Below are 23,308 nucleotides of genomic sequence, written 5' to 3' on the forward strand. Positions count from 1 at the left end.
AGCAGCCAAGAACTGTGAGTACTGTTGCAATATATTATATCTTAAACAAAGAGTATAATTGCAGACAACAAGTATGTTTGTCGATCACTGATGACCGGAAAAGTACCACCGATAACACTGGGGTGACTACCCACAAGGTCAGGTCAATATGGTGAAACCAAATCAAACATATTAACGAACATGCGCCTAGCTTTCGCGACATGACGATTGTTGGTTAAGTGCGTGTGCACTATTAAGGTAGAGTGTGTCACTGCGTCAAAAGTGAACCTTTTTCCCGTCTCAGTGCATTATGCTGCCTTTTTTAGCATATTTAGAACGCCAATTCACGACAAGACTGAAGAACATCTTTGTGTACCTTCCGTTTTGTAATTTCTTACTGGCTTTGTGACCTTTGGGGGGTGACCTGAAGCTTAGAGACGGAGACACTGACTTAGTCGTTACTTCCGCATACGTTCAACAATGCACTACGCATTGGGGGTTTCCCACGTATCTGACCCCTTAGTCTCCGAGCGTATGTGACTAGGATCTTTGCAGTAACTATTATCGTAATTACTGCACTGGTTTTTACTTCACGATATTGCAAATCTTGTCTAGATTCATCACATTATCTAAAGTATAAACTAACAGTGAAAGATGTATGAGATTTAACTACCAACGTTTTAAAATAAAGAATGAGTATTTTTCCCTCTTTTATCCAAACTCTACCAGAAACGATAGGGATGAAGTACCATTCAAATAAGGATATTGATCTTTTATAAACTTTTTACGTTGGCCGCACTATTTAGATAAAATTGAGTGTCATTCGATTAAAATGAATCAGATCTGGATTTTTTTTTTGCAAAAATTACAATAACGGTATGATATGGTAGTTATACCCACTAGTAGAATATTTACACCACAAATTTGTAAGAAACAAAGATCAGTACTATATCGCTTTGTGTCTGGAATTACAGTTTTATTTTTGGGTCTTATGGTTTATGGTTGAGGTTTTTTCCTTTTTTTCTAAGTTTCATTTATTGCTATGCGACCCTTCTCACTTTAATATGACCCAAGTCACAAGCCACACAGAAAGTACACAACCGCAAGATCAAAAGTAGTTTAATTATACCCACATTAACATATGGTTAGCGCGTCAATCTCACCAATGACGGTTTCTGACCTTCTGACGTAGTGTCGCGACTAGTGACGTCAGTGTAGGTAAGAAATGGATTGCAGTGGGAGTTAATTTTTTTTTGATACTCTACATACTTAACCGCTTCTTCAAACAATTATTCAATCGAGAAGATCTCTTTGAAAATAGTATCTTATCTATGTGGTTCATTTGCTATATGAAAAACAATTTACCTCCAATGTTTCGAGAGCTGTCGAGATGTGTTTGTTGTAACAAATTTCAGATGCAAGAGACAGACGTACTAGTCAAGTTCAAAGTTGGAGAAGAATGCGTAACGGATTAAAATCTATCATTGTCAAGACCATGAGCTAGGTCGATGAGTGCAGTCATCCGCATTCCTACACTAGTGCTAGGATACCGGTGGTGATATTGCCGGTGAGAGAAACAAGACCTCCGTAGTGTCAAGTGTTGCATGGATCGATCTATTCTGTGGCTCCAATGGGCAAACCACAGAACCTTACATGAGCGTATAGCAACCGCAGCAGCTACGCAGCAAACATGATCCCACGTATAAGTAGAAAAGTGGACGACTTTGATCTTCATTCGCAATTTTCACGGTCTCAGGTGCTCGTAAATCGAGAGTAAGGAGACCAGCGAACAATTATGCAATGGTGCATAGGTGTCCGTGTGCAAACGTAAAAGCTTCCAGCAAATGCACCGAGCAATGATGAACTCTTGTGTGTATGCGTATCCGAGGCGGGCCTCTGAAATTGCTTTTCGCACTACATCAGCAATAGCAGGTAGCAAATCATTTCGTCACCATCTTCCAGTGGCCCTTTCATTCCGACTAGAAGTGGACAACGTGCATGATCGACGAACTGGCAGGATGGTAGCGATAGATGGCTTCCAACATGTGCGCTTGTGCACGCAAAGGGCACATACACGCGCAGATGCACGCGACTCACGAGAGCAGGGTCAATGCAGGTGAACAGAGGGCAAGCGTAATGCTGAACTTGTTCAATGTTGATGAATTATTTATCCCCTTGAGTTATCCAGTGTTGTTTTTATACATTCAACATTGTTCGTTTGTGGTGCGCTGTATAGAGCATAGGCTGAGATTAGTTGTGCAGTTTCCAATTTTTATCAATCATTCTACTACAACAACCGTTCGAGAAACGAAAGTGGATCGAAATCGTCAGAGATCAAAGACCATTTCTGTATGCGCAGTAGGTATTTGACCATTCGTTGAACGATACAAAAATGATTACCTTATCCAATGTTAAAGTATGAGTTTTCCATGAAATGTTTTCGCCGTGTTTCGCTACAACTGTTTGTAATTGTAAGGACGCCAGGCTTACAAGTTTCCTTTCTAATATGTGTGTGCAAAAATCGTAGAGTTATTGGTTAAAAATAGCGCTAGAAGTATTAGTGGCAAGAGTAAAATGCAAGTGCAATGCATAGTTGAAGCAGTACAGACAAACAATATTCGATAGTTTTGCTGTGGAGTCGGGTTTATAATTGTATTTTGGGTCTGAAATCTTAATTACGTTGTTACATTTCAATACTATCGCTTTTGGTTTTTGAACTGTGCATGATTGTGCCCTCTATACTTGAAAGTAGTTTAACTTTACGAATTGAGTCTTCCGGTGATATTCTCATTTCGTGTCATGGTACAATTACATCATTGAACAGTTGCAATAGGTAGTAATCCAAACATTTTCCCTTCTATTCGGGAGTAGAAATGCTGCATAGTTATTTAAATATTCACAATTATTCACAAAACCTTTTTCGTTTTTGTTTCCATTTTTCAATCGTTTATTTTGTTAATTTTTTAAAATTTTATCCGCTTTTAGTATTAGATGTTAACGTACTTTATGAAGTTCATTTTTATTCCAACTACTATGACTTTTGATAATTTTCGATCATTCCAAACTTTATTTGTTTTTATTTTTTCTTGTAACAGGTTCTTAAAGAAACCAAAATGTACGTAATAATAAAGAAATGGTGTATGCAATGAGTAATATACAATAATTTATCATTAATTCATTGCCTGATGCCATCAATGACGGCATTTGCAGTTGTTTTAGTCATAGTCTTGGTTTTTTTTAATGTTATTCGTTTGTAACATTTTGCGAAGGAATGTGATGTATAAAAAACCAAGTTCACGCCCGATCATACAAAGTATAGTTTCCATTTTACGTTCCAATCATCCATCATTCATTTAATGATTGACTTTATGTCACCTCGAATAATTTTGATGAACATAATTTAAATTACATATGTCCGAATTTCCTCTGAGAACTTCGAAAACATTGTTTAATTTTGCACAAAGAATTTTTTTTCGCGAGAACGTCTAGAAGTACAGCATTATTTTTACCACATTACCCGATAGTCAGTCCCTGCCGGATAGTCATAGGTAAAACACAATGAGGCTGAAAGTAAGAGTTACTGCATCTGATTTAGTTGCAATACATAGGCAACTCAAATTACAAAGACTACGTCATCGTTATGAGCATTTCTCTTTTATTTTTTAAAAATCGCAAAATTTGAATAGTATGATGATGCAGCATCGTGCGCAATTTAAACAATTATTGGGTTATTTAACCACATTGGTTGGATCTGATATAAAAAAGAAGTTTAAATTCGTTCGCCTGTCAAACCTTGTCTTCACAATGTTTGAGATAAGACAATGCGTATTTGAGTTATCATATAAACATTTTTATTATATGTATAATATTAATATTTGCAGTGTTAGCACTTTCACTATGCAACGCCTTGTAAATGCATGTTAATCAACGATTGAAGCTCTATTTTTCTTTCATCATGCGTCACGCTACCTGCAACTCAAGGAACTGATGCTGGCAACGTGGCTGACTGTCGATCCTCGGTTCTTGTCGTGATCTCGTGAGAAGACGAGCGATCGTCCGAATGGGTAGACGAACGAATAACGAGTACAAGATCGATGGAAGGAAACAATCGACACATGTGTGGAGATGGTGAGCTTCAAGCAGCGTCTGGAGCATATATAAAGAACAGAACAAACGCTGCACCACTCCTATTTGCACTATTGCTCTCCAGCGTATAAGTCGACTGTTGTTGGTTTTAAAATAAACCCACTACCAGCAAAGATCCCTGGCTGGTGCAGCATGGTGTAAGAATAATATTTTCATAAAGTGTTTAAGATAGCAGTGATCGCTGTTTGTAGTTCAATTCTAGTATAGAAAGCGAGTGCAAGGATTCCAGTTTTAAATAATTTCCCAAGAAAGATATTAACACAACAGTGATGTTTGGTGACAATAAAATCTATGTGGATTATGTGCATTAAATTTGTAAAACTGATAAACTGAATGAGAAAAAAAACTATCGGTGTGAATTTGTTTTCATAGTGTACAAATCTAGTGCCATAGTGAATGATGAAAAGTGAGTTTATACATGGTTTATTTGATAGTTTTAATTATGTCCAATAGCGTTAATTTTCGAAAGTTAAAAAAAAATAAACATTGATAAAAATACAATAAAAATATACAAAATTGTTCTTTTTTGCCGTAATGGCTCAAAATACGTAATAAATAACATTTGCTTGAATATAAAAAAAAACTCTAATTAAATTCTTATTATCCATTTCCAAATTATTCATCTACTATATGAAATACGAGTATTTGTCTTGATGTAATAAACAGTTAGTGAAAGGTTAATGTTTCATGGCTAAATCGATGATTGAAAATGATTTAAAACAATTCTACTAGAAAACTGAAATAAACAGCAAAAACTTCATGTGCGACTTGCACGCATTATGTAGTGGTCTTGTCCAAGAAATTGATTTTAATACCACTTTAACATAAATCAAATAGTGGCATAAACTATGTTAAAATAACATTTTACAATTTGCCGCAATATTACCATGGTATATGTTTTTTCGGCAATACTATTAATTCACGTATTCATCTAGACCAGATTTCCAGGGCAACAATCTCTTTGCTGTAGACGAACACAGGTTGTTCTTGGTTGTGACTGTTAGAAGGTTCAACCATTGATTATTTGGAAAACCAACGAAGTTGGTAATACTACGCGATTATAGTCTACGTAGTGCAACGATTCAAAATGACTACCACTCCAGCATTTACGATGGTCTCCAAGAGGAAACGTAAGTATATTTGATTTTTTATTTGTCTTCGTGTCTCTTGCCGTCTATACGCTGTTTAAATTTAATGTTTCAAGTGACACGTTAATATTTAAAGTCTCTTAACGGATATGTTATGATTGCTGTTAAAAGCATTAAGACAAATTGCATGAAACCCCTTTTTTAGAGCAAAATTTAAATTTAATGTACAGCTTTTTCGTTGAGTAGGTAAATGTAGTAGTTCGCTATGCAAATAAATTTGTACAATGACGCCTTTAATGAAGGTATAATGGTGTAACGTTACGGATCTTAACCATAGGTGTTTGTTACTGTCTTCTGGGTATCTGACCCCTGAGCACAACTTCACGTGTATGATACGCGGAAACGTAACGTACGTGGAACATGAGTTTGTGGAAACAGTTTAGAATCAATCTGCAAAAACCTTTTCATTAGTACGCGATCGTGAACGGTTGCCCTTGCCTTTATCCACGTGGCATGGCGTTCATGGCGACAGTAATGGTGACCAAAGGTTAACGAAATGCAAAGCTTTGCCTCTCGTCGCGCAATGCATAGTGTCTCATAATAACAAGACAAAAAGCTAGCCTTAATTACACATCCTGCAGCGTCCATCACACAAGTTCATCTTTTGAGTAGTACTTTTTACTAGGAAATATTTGTTGTTAGTTACTTCATTCAAGAGCGCCGAGAGAGTATGTAAAGAGTAACATGACGTTTAACGTTTTATTGCTTTCATTTTCATTAGAAGATTCATCTTTACTAAAGACTAGTCTCATATAGTTATAGATTTTGCTACAGTTTCATTTGAGCATGATAACTAAATAAAAGTTAGTGGTGCATAGAATTCCATAATCAAACTCTATTTACAAATCTCAACATCACCATCATAGCAAAAAACGTACTTTGTTATGCTCAAATGACGAACAGTTAAGTGAGTTTTTCGGTTGCTTAGTGTGTTGACATAAACACCGATCGATTCAACCTGAAAGGACCTTGAAACTTGTTGCACCTTGTACTTACAAATCTTGTGCAATGCTACACTTTATCCAAGTGACCTGCTGCACTCTTTTACTACCAATAGTTCGAGAGGCAGCATTTCAGCATTCAGTTTACATTTTCGATGAATGTAAACTGTTCAACTGTTACGAGTGAGGTGAAAGTAGAAGTAGGAATAGAACTACTTCTAACCCATTATTCAACTAAGATATTCGGCAACGGAAATTTACTTATCATTTTCTAATGTGCTGATTATAAATTTTGATAACTTCAATTGAATTCACAACCTGTTTTCTTGTGGTGTACTTTTGCGTGATCTTAGCCAGAACAATGTATGATTTTTTTCACGTTTTTAATATACGTCATACAATGATTGTTTGCGGCCGTTACATTATAATGCAGATCTGGTGTGTTGGATGCATTTAGTGAGAGATCAGAGCCACTACAAATTAAATTCTATGATCGGAATTGAGATATTATGGGTAGCTCGTTAATTAAATTTATACAATATCGCTGTTATATCGCATTGCTGAGCTGGCATAGGCTAACTACCTTTGCTTTGTTTGTTTTTGTGATATGAAATTTAATAAAGTAGACTGCCGGTGTCGGTATCAGGGAAAGTATCAGTTCCTTGACTTGTCGGTTAGTTTGGGTATGCAGAACCATGATGTGTTCTTTTTGCATTAAAATTTACAGAATCAGAGACTGGAACGGTTAACTGAAAAAAATGTAGTAAAATCCGATTGGACATTATTTATATGAACGTATTCTTCAAACGTCACTCATTACTATAAAATTTATTATAAAAGCTTTGTCATAAACATTTTTTATGAGTTTCATGATTTGCTATCTGATTGTGTTAGTCGCTCTGCTCGAGTGTATTGAGCAGTGGTTTGAACAGTGATGCATTGTAACCGCGCCGTCTGGTATATACTTCATTTATAATATTAAGTAACTTTCTTCCTTTTGAATTGTAATCTCTTATTTCCTTTCTCAATGCGTAGCAAAGCTTCCGCGTCCAGTATGCTGCCTAGGGAGTTAGAGTAGACGGCTGAAAGTGTACTACCGCATTGGTGCATTGATTGTAATTTTATTCACAACGCACATTCCGCTACTCCTCTCCGTTCGTCTTACTCAACTCGAGTGCGATACAACGGGTACGATATTCGCTCATTGTGTTGATCGTGATGTGGCACTAAGATACGTTTAAGTTTTTATCAGTGAACAGGCAAAAGTATCAATTAAAAATGTGCTATAGTCTAATGAGTTCTGTTAATCCAACGCACAAGAAATCGGGGGTGCGACGTAAAGTGTTTTGTACACGATATTCAGGGAAGGCATTTTGCCATCGATCTTGACCGTTGTGAAAGTAACCGGTTTAATAGTTTATATTGTTAAACGGCGTGTGCGACGTTCGAAGATTGTATGCCCTACGATCCAGAGGACAGAAGCGAGCATTAAATGACCCGCTAACTTAATTCTGCTTCGATTACGGGGTTGACCACAGAAGTACGATTCACGTGCAATAACTAGTCATGTCAACGTGTTCGTCACCATCAACAACAAGGTTTGACTCGATTTGAGCCCCTAGCTTCAGCGAAACGTTGATCACAATTCATTGAGAAAAAGCTCAAATAGGTCACCGAGTGAAACCGATCATAAGGTCGGGTTCGTTGTCTATGATTAGCCCACGAGTGTCAGATGGGTTGCGGAAGTGGAATGATTACTTGCTGTGCCTTGCATCTTGATGGGATGGTGTATTGTGCTTGAAGCATGTGGCTTATTTGAATCCAGCAGAGTTTCTCCCGCTGTGGTAGAACGGAAGCTGTGTGCCGCGTAATCATGCATTAGGGATTTCCGGCAGTATTACAATAATGGCTATTTTCTGTCTCCTGGTAGAGTGTGAACCACAGTTCGGTATAAATTACCTTGCATTCATTCATTTGCTAGTGCAATATCTGATCGATTTCCAAAGAGGAATTCAATATGAAAGTAGACAAAATTTATTTACGACATAGCCACGCGTCCTTCTGTGACATCTTCTTGAACTTAATCGTTTGCTATTGATTACTGAGAGTTCATGGAAACTTGAAACATGAATGCAGACAATTGATGTGCCTTCTTTGCTAATGTAGTGTTCCAGCTGTCGGTGACATGAGGCATTAACAACTGCTGAACACCCTAAGAACAGGTTTACGACACACTGCTCACTGTTTACAGTAAGAAGAGTACAGAACAGTAAGAAGAAAGAAAAACAGAAAAGCAATATAGTTTGATCTCCCCGAGCATTACTTACGTACGAGTTTCACGCGATCTATTGACTTGACACATTCCTCGTGCGGACGGTTGAAAGTGCAAGTGGGAAGGATTTTTCTTGGGCATTGGAAAAAGCTAGAGGTAAACCTTCCGCAACGTGACGTTGACGTAATGTAACGGAGGTGAAATAGGTTTATGTTTTGCATCAGCAATCGTTTCTTGTTTATATGGTTCACACATACTCTCAAGGTTGGGCGAGCGTGAACTTGAGCTTTATGGTGCGGAGAGTTCGACCAGCCTTGCCAGGAGTGAGGACCGTTGGGCTCATCGCAGCTATAGCACATTGGCACTGGTTTGTAACGTGACCAAGATCATCTTGGCCCACTTCAGCATACCTGGGTTGACATGCATTCAGTTGTCTTCTCAGCTATGCCGGGTTTAGTAGGACGTTAAACCCAAGAAACCAATCTTGACGAGCGCTTCCTTGAACAAGGTGACATTGAACCTGCACGGGTACACCCGACATCCGGTGTATGAGTAATGAGGGTTTTTTTTTGCTTTTGGAAGTAACATTGGCATCAGTGTACGTTTTGCTTACAACTCATAACATTCGACAAATTTAACGCAATGTTTCAATTTGGTATTTCTTTTCTCTTTCTCGGACCGACTACATCCACCAATTGCGATTCACAGGAGTTGTTAAGCTATGCTGCCTCGGAGTACTGTTTCTAACGTTAGCGTATGCAATTATTGTGATCGATCCCACCGAAGTGATTGTTGAAGATGTATGTATGCTTCTAAATCTAGCGTACGGCAAAACGCCACTAGCTAGCTTAGCACACAAAACCTTTAAGATAAACGTACCTATTGTTCACTACTATTCCATACTTTTGTTTTGATTTTTGTGTAGAAACTGTCCATGTATGAAGGATCCTACCTAAACCGCTTATGGAAGAAACCGCCATTAGCAGTTTTCATCAGCATTTACGTGTTCAACGTTACTAACCCGGAGGCATTTATGCGTGGGGAGGAGCGTTTGCGCTTGCAGGAAGTAGGACCGTACGTGTACCAGGAGTTTTTGGAACATCGCAACTCAACCTTCAACCCGAACGGTACGCTTAGTTTTGTACCTGTTCGTCGTCAAGTGTTTGTACCAGAACGATCCGTCGGAGATCCGATGGAAGATCGGATTATGATACCGAACATAGCATTGCTCGGTGTGTCCAGTGCAGCCTATCGCATGTCCACTTTTGCCGCATTTGCAGTAGCTGCTGCGCTAAAACCGCTCGGAATGTCACCGATTCTAAACATCTCTACACACGATCTTCTCTGGGGCTACGACGACCCCCTAGTGAGGATTGCCTCAACCCTACTACCGGAACTAATACACTTTCAAAAACTGGGAATATTGGATCGAGTAAGTGGACCTCAAACTGCTTTATGCATCATTAATGAATCGTTTAAAACATGTTTTAACTGAACATACTTTTTAATTGCACAAAGTCTTTATTTCGGGGTTTAACGGAATGGTCAGCCCTTGTGTTGGTGTTTTCACGCTTTACTTAGGAGTTTCGTTTTCTGGTCGTAGATGTTTGACGATGGATTCGACACGGTAACCATCAATTTGCCGGAGTCAGTACGCAATCAGCAACGGGAAGCGGAGGATAGCATCATTGATGATGATGTATCGGATGAGTTGGCAGAGAGCCTACACGAAGAGTATTACCATGATATGGTATCGAGATCGAATCCCGAAGAACCGATCCGTGACTACTCTATCGATGTGTGGAATGGATCGCCTGGTCTAGCTCACTGGGGTTATGTCGCGAAAGATCATTGGGACGCTGATAGAAGGTAACGTAAGTGGGAGCTCTTTTCTAAACCTAGAGACATCACATCTTTCTTTTTCCTTTCTAGAAACACACCTTGCAACACACTGCAAGGATCGTACGATGGGTCCGTTTTTCCTCGAAATATTTCCAAAACGGAGGTGTTTAAAGTGTATCGTAAAGCATTCTGTCGAACCTTACCAATTGCCTTCGAACGAGAAGGAGAAGTGGATGGCATCAAGGCATATTGGTTTTCGATCCAGGAGAACGCTTTCGAAAGCTCCATAGATGATCCATATACATCGTGCTACTGTAAGAACAACCAGTGCCTTCCCAAAGGGCTGGGAGATTTGAGTCCCTGCTGGTACAGTGAGTATACATCCAGTAATTCATGCATTCGGTTGCGAAGAATGTTTTTTGTCTGACATGTTTGATTGGTAAATCTTTTAGACATACCCGTCGCAGTCTCCTTGCCGCATTTTTACAAAAGTGATCCAACTCTCTCGCAGGCGATTGATGGGTTGAGCCCAAACAAGGAAAAACACGACGCTGTTATCATTATGCAACCGGTTAGTGATAACCACCGTAACGCAACGGCAAATCCATTTGAATCAATCAATAACTATTTCATCATCTTTTTGCTTCTGGCAGCAACTTGGCATACCCATGAAGGCAAACATCCGCGTCCAAATCAGTCTTTTAACGAATGTGAGCTTCAACTCAGAGCTGAGACCGTTTCACAACACTGTCATACCGTTGATATGGGCGGAAATGGTAATGTTATAGAACTGCCTTTCAATGACTTAAATATACGCGTTTAACACACAATTTTCGTTCCTATCCTCATATCTTTCGATACAGTCGTTGGAAAAACTCACACCAGAGTTAATATTGCTGCTAAATCTCCTGTTTGGAATTGCGCCATATCTACAGACAGGATTTGTGTGCATACTTGCATTACTGGGAGCCTCTTTGCTGGCGACAGCGGTGTTATTATTGTTATGCTCTTCGGAAGTGGCTAGTTTTGAGTACGATCCACGGAAATCTATACGATACTCGACCGTTAATATGATCCCGTACCCACTAAGAAAAGAATTGGAAAAATACGGAGAAGCCGAAATAATACGGCGTGAACCGCTGCTGATAGAAAACGGTGCATGATGCGTTTCTGGTGGTATATGATAATTCTAATTCAATATGGTGTTTCCATTAGGCTCTCGTAGGTAATAGGTGTTATGGAAAAGAGCAAACGGACTGACATATTATTCTTATAGAATAACTGCACTTACAGTTCTTTAAAGTGACTATCCACGAGTCCTCGATTCTGATTCCACACAGCGCATCAGCTACAATACACTCATTATCTTAGAATCATTGTGATATACTGTTAGTTCGTAAGTTAGTTTATAAACACTGCAGTGACCATAGGGTAGGCAATGACAACTCTTTTGTAGTATTTTCCGACAGTTGCAATCGAGTTCTTAAGGTTGAACAACTAGTGCAGCTTTAGTCAACCATAGTATATATTCGTAAATGTAGAGTCATGTTACACAGATGTACAAATAGTTAATATGGTGTTAAATGGTATAGTGGAAATAAAATGTAAATAACAATTTTGTGAACTGGAATGAATAAAAATATTAAACTTTAAAAAAAATTCAAAGTGTTTGTTCTTTCGTTTGACTACGCCGGAAAGATTTTCCCTGTTTCGGATTTAAGTAATGTTAACGGTTCAATAAATGATTTACTTGAGTAATGAATTAATATAAAGGCAAGGAAACTAGAAACAGACTTTTTATTAGCCATAGTTTAGCATATCGATATCTAGACAACCGGAGAGTACAACACAAAATACCATTAACTTTGATAGTGAATCCAATTTTAGTAGAGTCGTTATAGCGAAAGTCGATTCGATAATCCTTATTTACTGCGATTATGTGCAATTATTTATTTTCATGTGCAGGCAGCCTTCGAGATACACTGTTACAGAGGAGCGCTATAATTCGCAAAATATGCTCGTATCTTTAATTTCCGCGTGTGTCAAATCTCGGTACAATATTGTTTATACTTCAATGTTGCAGAGTCAACTTTGCACTCTACTTGTTATTTATATAGCATGTCAGTCGACTTTTCGGAAGAAAATATTAACAAAAATTATAAACAAATGTTTTATGACGAAAGAGAAGGCATGTTATTGGCAGCCATTTAATTCCTTTTGCTTAATCTTGTGCTATAAACTAACCCGGCTATCTTTCCAGAATTTCCAGAAACCGCTTACATCGTAATCCGTGCAAAAGAGGGACCTCGAACACAGTCGAGGAACCTGTACTTTTATTCTAATTTACACGTAAACTTATATTTTTATATCCTTTATACATCTTTATTTATATATGCCATGCCATGTACGTCAAAAAATTGAATTTCAAAACATTTAGAAAGTGATAATTTTATTTTAACATTTATTTTATTATTATTTATTATTTATTTATTTATTATTAATTATTTATTATAACATCTATTATTTTAAACATTTTATCAGGATGACCTATTTTATACCTGATACCTATTTTATTGTACTATAACGTATAACGGTGGTTCGTTCAATGTTTGCTAGAAAACTTACAGTTTTAATAATATTATTTATTTGAATAAATTTCTCAACAAATATATTTCCAACGAGATATAGGAGATATTTCCGAATCAATTATTTTTCCTACACGTTTTATCGCTGTCGTTCAGAGCGCATCCTTGCCCTACCGTACCCTATTATGTCGTCGAGCTGAAATATAGCGTAGAAGTTCAGAAGACACGAAATCCATGCTTGTTGATAAGATGTCATGATAAAACAGTGTCTGAATGAACTAAGATTAAATTTTGCACAGTCCCAATTGATTAAGTACCTACAAACAATTCTTTAAGGTAATTGAACGAAATTGCAGTTATAATTTAGATACACTTAGGCGCGTTGTCAGCCCATAGTTTCGCCGTTCGAGCAGTCTTATCCCGCAGAGTTCTGAATTTCGAATTTCGAGTTGCTGTAGCTTTTTCGAAGCGCTCATTCGATGAAAACTTTGAGCTTTCGACATATTATTCACGCGCTTGTAAAAAAATTATTTGATATATATTTGTTACTTAAATTAAAAATTTTGAAAACTTGCTACATCAGCACAGATTAAAAAAAATCCTAAATAAAACGATCAATGGAATAAATTCGCCATTTAACGTTCTGCTTCAAATGTGATTATATGATATTAGCCATATTATTCAGAAAATGTTTCGAAATGTGGATACTGCGACGGTTAGTAACCAGTCGTCACCAGTTGATAGCAACATAATTTTCTCAAAGCTCTATAAGTTTCACAAGTTTCCGTGATGTATGATTTTACTGTAAATTGCTTATTCTCATCAATAAATTAAAACAAAAACTGTGTTTGTTCCTTCTTTGCTTCAGTTTTATTATTAAATCAACTAAAGAAGATATGATAAGAGAAAACAATGCTTGATTTTTTTCTTTTTAATAAAAAGTTGAAATATTTGAAACCAAATACAGATAATTCCGATCTACGAACCAACAAAAACCTTTGCATTCTTAAAACTATTTTTTATCAGAGATATATTTCTCTGGGAATAATCAAACTAACAAGCTACTAACAAAAACTTAAAAATATACATAATATATTTTTAAACGCATACTTTTCTAAATTAATATCACAATTTAAATCGATATACGTAGTCTATACATTTAAAACTCGAACACTTGGCTTTTTAGTACACAAACAGTATCATAACTTCAGTTGTTTTGTATGGTTTCTACTATCCATTGGCGATAGAAAGAGATTTTGGTATACACATCCGGGTAGTTTTTAAACGCACAACCCGATCCAAAAGATGTAATTCCAACTAATATCCATGGACCCCTTTTGCTTATGCGACATTGCAATGGACCGCCAGAGTCTCCCTATGGATAATAATAAGGAAGAAAAGTAGTTTAAATTGTTTGATAAATAATTAATATAATAATTAATAATAATTAGAATACAGAAAAGAATGCTGACTATATCAAACCACATCACACGACACTTTCAATTAATATTGTAATTTTAGTTTTATGACTTGTAGAAGACAAAGTATACCTAAATCACATGGTCATAGTTTTCACATTAAGCTTCTACATGAGGCCTTGAAAGCATTATTGGATTAGGAATGATTATGTTAAAACAAAATCGACGGAGTCATCTAAACTATTGTTTAACATAATGTATAATTTTAATATATCAGCATCTATGCACATTGAATACATACCACACATGTTCCACCGGCTCCGTCCAGATTTCCAGCGCAAAGATGACCACGGTGTAGTTTGATAAAATCCCCATACGCTTCCTCGCACCTTGCAAAAGCAATGATAAGTAAATGAATATAACAAAATGTCACCACGGCTATCAAAGTCATCAGTTCTGGGTAATTACTTCTTACTACTCTGTATTGGTGCGCGCGTTTGCAGCAAGACATCAGTCAGTTCATCATCGATTGTAGATTTTCCCCAACCTGTTGCTAAGCAATCCACGTACTGGGATGTATCTGGCATCGCACTTGTAGAAGGGCCATGATCCGTCTCGACATCCGATGCGGTATTAACTGTTGGACCATTGGCTTCAGGTGATACGAGATCGATGGCGTCCTCGGTACGGTAGTTAGGTTCTTTGCGATAGTAAACTGGAGCATGGGAAAATTTATCGTTCCGTCGTCTATTGTTGCCGAATTTACTGTTCAGATCGGCCCGGTGATGCTGATGATGGGACACCACGTTGCGAGCCAAGACGATATTTCCTGCAAATGGGTGGTATATCCACCGTTTCCCATTGAGACTCTGGCGGGGATGGGGTTTGTCTGGTTTGAACATACCCTCGGTTAGCAGTCGCCTTGATGACTGACTGGAATGATTCAGTCTACCTTCACTCCCTTCGTCGGAGTTTTTGGATTCTGGTTGTTCGCTAGATAAATTTTGGCGCGTGCGATTGGAACGAAGGGCCAGAAGTCGTTCCGCTACCAAATGATTAATCATATATCGTGCAGTGCGTGTTCGCAAAGATCGATCCTTCGTAGATGGCGTTTGTAAGGATTTTTTAAAGTGTCTTAAAAAATTTTCATCCCTCAGTGGGACGGGTTCTGGAAAAGCTTCTTGGTCTTGTTCATAGAAGTTCTCGGTTTGTGGTTCTTGTTGGTTCTCTAGATCGTCAGTTGGAGTTTTTTCGAAGAAATAGGCTGGTTTGTTTACTGTACTCAGTTTCGATTGTTGGCCGGGTCTTGGATCAAATGCCATGCTGTTGACTTTAAAGTCTGCAAACGGAAGACATATCTTCCTTACACGAGAATTTGGTGACGTATTGGCTGACTTTCCGAGCTTCAGTAACACTGTGGAATAATATGATGTACATTAGTGATTTATTCACAAAAGTGCTATATTGGCTTGTTCGTATCAAAGATCACAATTACCAAGATCATGCTTGAAGTTATGATACTTCTCGTGCAAAATTATTTTATCAACTGGAATGCGCTGTTCGAAGCCAGATTCCGATCGACGATCATATTCTCCAAGAACCACTGTCCAAAGTGCGGGTAGTGGCAAGTTGAACAAATCACTAATAGAGAATGTATAAGTTTGGGTTAGTAAGCATATACATTAAAATTGAACTTACGAACGGACTTGTTCGTGCAAATCAGCGTAATATTTTAAACGGAAGCATAAACACTAGCATAGCGGAAATATATACGTACTTGTGAATACAGTGGGCAGCGGATAGTACCCAGTTTCGATCAATCAGCACTCCACCACACCAATGGCCTATAAAACCGTACGACGGATGCAACAGCTCCAGTGATACCTGCCATGGGTATTGACCTTCGACCGTAGGCGTACCGTGCATTATTTTCGGATTCCTAACGAAGGGCGTCAAGCTGGAGTGGCTGAAGTTGGTGGTAGTTGGTATTCTGGTAAGATTACTCCGTGGTAGACGACGCAATGTCCGAACTCCACAATCTAAGAAAAAATTAAAAACATAGAAATTTGGCTTGTTTTAATGAAGGCGTAATTTCAGTTAGAAATGTTGTCGCCTGTTGCAGGATTGTACCGGAATAAATAATTTTTTTAAACATTTTTCTCTATTCCATAGTTGGTATAAAAAATCTCAGCCTAAAAAGTTTTAAGATTAACTATAGTTAATGAAGTGAACGCTTTTGTGCTGAAGAGGTATAAATGAAGATAGTTTAATATTCTATTGGCGTTTTTTTTTATTAGCTATGGGTGACTCGGTTAGCTGTAGTGCTGAAGGATACTTTCTGTCGGGAAGTCTTTCCGGTCTAATAATACACAGCCTTTGTCGTAAACGATAATCGTATTACCTAGCAGGGTAATTTAATTACCGTAATTATACGTATCGTGTAATATGGTGTATGCTACTAACATTGTTACATTATTGGCAACTCACTATTCACGTAGGATGCTTTACTAGTTGTGCATACTTTCCCTATGTATTATCGAATAAAAACTACCTTTGCAACAGTCCCCTGTTGAATCATTGGTTGCATATACACGCTTATAGGAATACGTCTCCGGAGGCGTAATAAGGAACGACTTCCGGAGAAAGTCCTTATCTACAATGGTACACAGTTTTCCATAATTTAACATTACACGAGCCCGATCGCACCGATCGCAACTACTCGTGCAGCACCCCCTCCTGTTTTGATAATCATTAGACAATGATTGTGCTGGAGGAGAAAACAGTTCCGTAAACTTCCAAGTGTACTTTTTGTGTCCCCTACTATGTACACTTCTTCTTTGATTTATAAGGTTAGTATTGTTGATCGACAAATCAAGCGAATCACTTCATTTACGCGATTGGACGCATCTTGAAACTCAGTACGTACCACACACAAAGTGAATGCTTACCTTAAGGGTACGCATAAGATACGTACATTGGTACATGCACGAAATTAATTGGCATTCATTTCAACATTTGAAAATTGAAATACTTCATACAAGATACTATATTCGCAAAACAAAAAGGTATAAACACTATTGATGCTTAAGCAAGTGTTTCAATCAAGGCGCTGAATTCTTTTTGTTGGACTTGTTGAGTGCCTACCGTGCCGGGAAATCAACGATATTTCATGTGCTCGTTAGGGCCAGCAAGAACCACGTGCATACCCTGACCTACCTGTCGGAAGAGATAGAAAGAAGAAATAACAAAGAAAAGCAGCAAAAAACCGGACCTGAGTGTTGTAATCGAAGTAGCTGCAGAGTTTGTTCCAAGTTTGAAATCATCCTGCATAAGCCGTTGAATGGATGAAAGGAAAAGTAAAGTTGTCTACAAGCGAATGATACGTTCCGCTTGTCCCTGCATGGTTCGAGCTCAACGCGAATCATCGTGCAAGCGCAATGCTCTGTGTGAGATGCAATTGTGTATTATGTGGTGCAATTTATGTATTTTTTTTATACTTTCTTCAAATATATGTCCAATAACCGTTCGACGGCGTTTCAGTTCCACATATTGGAAGTTTATTCGGAAATGTTTTATGACTTATCGTTACGTAGCAATTTATACTCAATTTCTACCTATCTTCCGACTGATAAAAGAAGTCCATGAATCTCGGGTAAAGTTTTTGCACCTATTGTGGCACCGCACCAGTTACTGCACTGCTCATATATTATGATGCAATCAAGTGCCAGCAAATGTTAATGATAGGTTAGAGGCGGATCATGCAAAATGGTACACTGAAAAGTGCTCACTTTGTCTGACGTTTATGCTTAGCATAATGATCACGGATGAAAGTAAATAAATGAACGCAATTTCTTTTTCCACATAAAATCAACGTTTTAAGCAAATCCGACAGAAAAATAAGGCATACGGCTAAATACTCCTCCAGCTTACATGTAAGTGTGTAGGATCAAGGTTCATCCAATCTGTAACCTGGAAGGAAAATTGCAATCTATTTTTCAACGTTCAACGAATTATTTATCCATGTATGAGTAATATTGCAACAATACATCCTAACCTGGTGAGCATAAAATTATGCTGTAATGTTAATAATTTAACAATAAGTTAAGGTAAAGTTGCAATAACAAAAGACAAAACATACAAAAAATTGATTACAGATGAATGATTGATTATCATATTTTAATGTTATTATTACACAATGCAGCGAAATCCTTAAAGAGTTAAGGTTTTTCTCAACTGAATTATACGATTTTATTTTATGTTTTCAATTTGCTGAATGGTGAATTCGCTTAACGTTTTAGAATGATTATGCGGTCTTATGATGATGTGGTCAGAATAATTATACACGACACGCTTAATACCTAATGCATAATATTTTATTAAAGGCATATGTTTAAAATGAATATAACTCGGTTTTTTCACAACCTGTAAAGATAAGCTAAGTCATCAACATCAGTAAACTTATAATATGAAGAATTAAATTTATATGTTATTTACGTATGTGGTCTCTCTCTCTTCTTGGCGTAACGACCTGCTAGGTCATAGCTGTCATTTATTGACTTAATTAAACCACGCAGCCGGATAGTCAGTCCTTGCTACGGGGAATTGGGCCGGATGGGGTTCATTTGGGACGATCATGTGGGGCACGTTTGAGCTTTAAAAGCAGAGTTAATGATTGCAAATTGAGTTTGAAATGATCCTTTGGAACGTCTTTAAGAATAAAGTTATGTAGCACAGTAAATATCGCAACATTTTCTACCACTTTCCTCTTCGGCACTTCTATTTACACTAACACTAACGATGAAATACAGAAAACAAATAAAATCAAATCAACGCATGAAAGGAGATAAAAAACAATGAAACAAAAATCATCCACCCACGTACAATAGGTTCATTCATAGGTACAACATTGAAGCACACTTTCGTTGCATCTCATCGCTCGTTGGCGATCGGTCTGAGCTGAACCACGAAATTTGTTTTTTTTTTATTCAAGAAAAACGGCCGGGCCGGAATGTCACCACGAAATTTGTTAAGTACAGTAAAGAACAGTGGTCTTACACTCAATTTGTACCAGCAAATAAATTTGTGTTTTGTTCACAGTATAATCGATTTATTAACACTCCCGATTCGGTTGTCACTAGCGTGGCCAGCGTCACGGTATGTCGACTATAAATGTTAATCTCCGCTTTCTGGGACTTAAGAGAAAACAACAGTTCCCCTTTTGTTTTCTTCTTTTCTTTTTTTTATATATTTTATTTAGGCTAAACGTTTGTGCGTTTGTGTTCACAGGAAAAAAACTGCAAAATCATGTTTTATGTCTATGGCTCTATTGCTTCATGTGATAAGTAGTGAATGATTTCTGATTAAATGAGGAGGTGTCAAAACATGAAACAAACACAAAAACGATTTTAAACCCATCATAACTATTTCAAAGTTAACAATTGTTTTGAAATAATTGTGGGTTTTAATGTTTGGGTTAATTTTAAGACGTAATTTAGAATTAACTACATTATATATCACTCCATTATATCGCTATTTAATGGACCAAAATAAACATAAATGAAAACACCATTAAGAAAAGATTTTAACTGCTTAAATATCATCGTAACATGTTGTACCAATCTTGCTGTAAAAAAGAGATAAACCTAGTTGATAGAAAAAAACAAGATCTCATCTTGGGTTGTGTTTGAGATGCTATTCAACATCCGGCACTTATGTTGTTATGTATCTTTTTAAGGTTTACCTGTTTGTTACATGTTATTTATTCCCTGCATCCATCTGCTTTCAGCAGCTGGGTGTCCATTTTAATATTACAGCATCGGTCAGCATTTCAACCGTATTTTAATTGCGGATGGGACTGTATCTATCAGTACCAGTCGATCTTCCGACATGTTGGAAACGGAATTTCACTTTCATTGGGAGCAGTATCATTCCCGTGATTTTCCAGTTGGTATCGGTCAATACAATAGGTGCGAAAGATTATGTTACCATTCCTCGGGGCAAATAGCCATAGCCAAGCCGCAGCGAACAAAACGATCAAAAGCTTGTTTGAAAGGCTAGTTTGTGTTGTTTTTATTTAATGTGAAACTCTAAACAAACTGTTTTCGTACCAATTGTACATCTGATCGGTAAGACGACCAATCGATAATGAAGGGGGCAACGCTGTTCGCGCAAGTTTTACCTGCCAGATCCATGTTGATAATGGTACAGGACAGACTCTCACTTCCTTAAGCTAAACATTACGACTGTGCGAGATTTGAGCTGGAACCCCGGTTGAGAGGGAAAATTTTATTAGCATAATATGTCGATCCGGTTTCCATTTTTCGGGTGTACTGTGCTTATTAGCCATTTTTTATTGCCCAATGCAAAAATCCGCACGGTACTTCCGTCCATACATCGAGAAGCACCGCATGAAGACGAGCGGAAGCATCGACCAATACTTAAAGAATGGCCCATAAGGAAGAGAGGATGAATCAGTGAAAGTTTCTTGTATAGGCACCTTTTATGGAGTAACACGGTTTACATAATCGTCTGTCCGCGAATGCCAGCGGCTGGTTCGGGGCTGAGGCAATCATGTTTGGAAGGTTGTCCATCAGTTTGGTTTTACATACTCTCCCTTGAGCGCCCGAAACGACCATTCTATCCGTTCGGAATTGTTAAGCAAATGCAAGCCAGTGGAGAGAAACCGTGGGCAGGCGTATACAGGGAGGCGTACCCGAAAGATCTTGAAAATGTTTTAATTAATATGCAGATTGTACAGACTCTCGCGCCGCACGCCAGTTTCTTCGATGGCGAAAGAGCGTAAAATCGTTAGTTTAGGTGTAAAAGCAGTACAGTGTCAATACATCCATGTTTAAAGCGTTGTTAACTTCCGCGAAATTCACGAGTGTACGATCGAGCCCAGACATCACTTTCCTCCTTATTACGTGTTTGCTGTAAATCATTGATTTGTATCAACCCTCAATGGGATGGTAAGTCGTTCAAAGGCTTTCGAATGCATAGTAGCCTAATTAATTGCATACCTTTAGACGAGTCAGAGACCGTTTCAAACGCGTAAACCTGATTTATACAGGGCATTTCATTCCATTCATTTAAATAAAATTATATAAAATTAAATGTAATTGTTGTTTAGAGTTAGACGTATTGCTCGAATTGGACGCCTTTTGCATGAACAAACTAAATTGTGTAGAAAATTCGATATTATGTGACAATAGTAACATATGTGAAATACATGTTTGCGCTTGGTAAATACCATACTTCGGATGGTTGCCTGTTGAAGAAAGACATCAGAAAGTAAAAACGAAGGGATGTACGCAACGAAATACGAGGTGCCAGAATGATTGAACATAAAAAATACAAGTTGGTTTTTGCACCGCATGTGAGCGTATGCATGCAATGTTCCTCAGGTGTCGTTTGCCATATGTAATCAAAAAGCTCATTTTTACAATTTTTGATGTAGAAAACTATCAATCTGCACAGGTTAGGATGATGGAACTTGTGGTAAAGTTGCAGTTGCAAACAGTTTAAAAGCATCATATTTGTCTATGTTTCCTATAACACTAATGTTCAGGTCATCCTGAACCTTGCGAAACAGCTCATTTTAGCTGCAGTCAGCATGTTAGCTGTATATTTACAATTAAAAAAGTGTAGCAGCAAAGATGAAGTTTCTAATTGCGCCATTGAGATATTCAAAATTATTTAAATTCCGTGACGGTTAGAATACACTAAAATCTAGTTCAAATGAAGTATTAAATGGTCTCAACAGCAGCAAATAATCACTCGCATAGCTCCACATTACAAGAAATCATCGTTTGCAATGCAAATTATGCTTAAATTATTTCATAATTCACAACACAAACAACGGCATGGAATGGCTACGATGCATCGTACAACTCATTCTACATGTATCACATCTGGTACCGTACCACCAGCGGGAGCAGGAGTTCTACTTCGAATTATTCTGCGTTGTTTGTATAAAAATGGGACAAACCCCAAAAGAATGGAAAAAAAAACAAAGCTAAACACACAGCAAGGTAATCAAGATCTTACCTGAAAAGAGCAAGTTTTCAGCAACGACGGAACCAACGATTAACAGCAAAATGGCCATACACATTGTTTGTACATTTTGCATGATTCTTTCCTCCGGTGGGGATTATTTGCTCGCTGCCGGCTACCGTTTTCTTTTGCCGCGTGTTGCCACTGTGCAGCAATGATACTGCCAAATGATGCACCTTATAATATCCTACCGTAACAAGATTTTGATTGATCCGTGGTCGTGTCGGTGGGACGGAATTTAATTTGATTAACAGTTGCATGCAAGCATAAGCGGAACATAATTTTCTTTGTAATTAAAATGACCACTGAAAGCGAGACTACAGGATGTGGACATATACAGAAGTTCCTTGTAGTTTGCTGTTATGTTGTTGTTGGTAATGTTGTTATGTGCTATCTTCGGCAGTCAATGTCCGGAACTGAAGTGAGCACAACACCCGATTCGACTAGTTTGGATGTGATATAAAACTGATTCCAATTCTGTAACCCTTAGCAGCAAAAGCACACCGGTCATATGAGATTTACTTTCTCCACATTTTTCTTGTTGTCTGTTGTTGTTCACTGTTTGCACTTCCTCTCATCGCGTTTGAACCGTGGCAGCATTTTGAGTTTAAGTGGTGATGTTCAACGTTCTCGTTGTTCTTCAGTTCATGGCTTGGACGTAACAAACATGAGCTCCTCGCGAGTTTGTTTCCGGATTAGTAGGCTCGCATGACACTACAACTTTTCGCGTTCACGTCGTCGCATTCGTGTCTTAAATTGTTATTGTTTTCATTTCACCTCATATTTAGTGTCGCGAATTTCACTTTACGGACGAACTTTAAGTTTCGGATGTCTCCCTCAAACCGCCAGGCAAAGGGTCACTGTTTTGCATAAAATTTACATAACTTAAAAGAGATCCTCCGATAGCGCTGCAGCTAGATGTCGT

At 37.8% G+C, this 23,308-nt stretch overlaps 2 protein-coding genes across 2 annotated transcripts; one reads left to right on the top strand and one right to left on the bottom strand.

Moving 5' to 3' along the window:
- The first annotated feature begins 5,212 nt into the window (after positions 1 to 5,212).
- LOC128715232 (scavenger receptor class B member 1) lies at positions 5,213 to 11,491 on the top strand. Its single transcript, XM_053810116.1, has 8 exons — positions 5,213 to 5,255; positions 9,195 to 9,286; positions 9,412 to 9,918; positions 10,090 to 10,355; positions 10,419 to 10,699; positions 10,781 to 10,899; positions 10,982 to 11,104; positions 11,192 to 11,491. The coding sequence occupies exons 1-8, from the start codon at positions 5,213 to 5,215 to the stop codon at positions 11,489 to 11,491; spliced, it is 1,731 nt and encodes a 576-aa protein (XP_053666091.1).
- Positions 11,492 to 14,120: 2,629 nt separating this feature from the next.
- LOC128707804 (uncharacterized) lies at positions 14,121 to 22,459 on the bottom strand. Its single transcript, XM_053802762.1, has 6 exons — positions 22,378 to 22,459; positions 16,109 to 16,370; positions 15,827 to 15,972; positions 14,800 to 15,745; positions 14,633 to 14,720; positions 14,121 to 14,288 (listed from the first exon to the last, which is right to left on the bottom strand). Exons 1-6 carry the CDS (start codon positions 22,457 to 22,459, stop codon positions 14,121 to 14,123), a joined length of 1,692 nt encoding a protein of 563 aa, XP_053658737.1.
- Between the last annotated feature and the right edge of the window lie 849 nt (positions 22,460 to 23,308).

This window comes from Anopheles marshallii, chromosome 2 (genome assembly GCF_943734725.1).
Source record: "Anopheles marshallii chromosome 2, idAnoMarsDA_429_01, whole genome shotgun sequence".
Taxonomy (NCBI): Eukaryota; Metazoa; Arthropoda; class Insecta; order Diptera; family Culicidae; genus Anopheles; species Anopheles marshallii.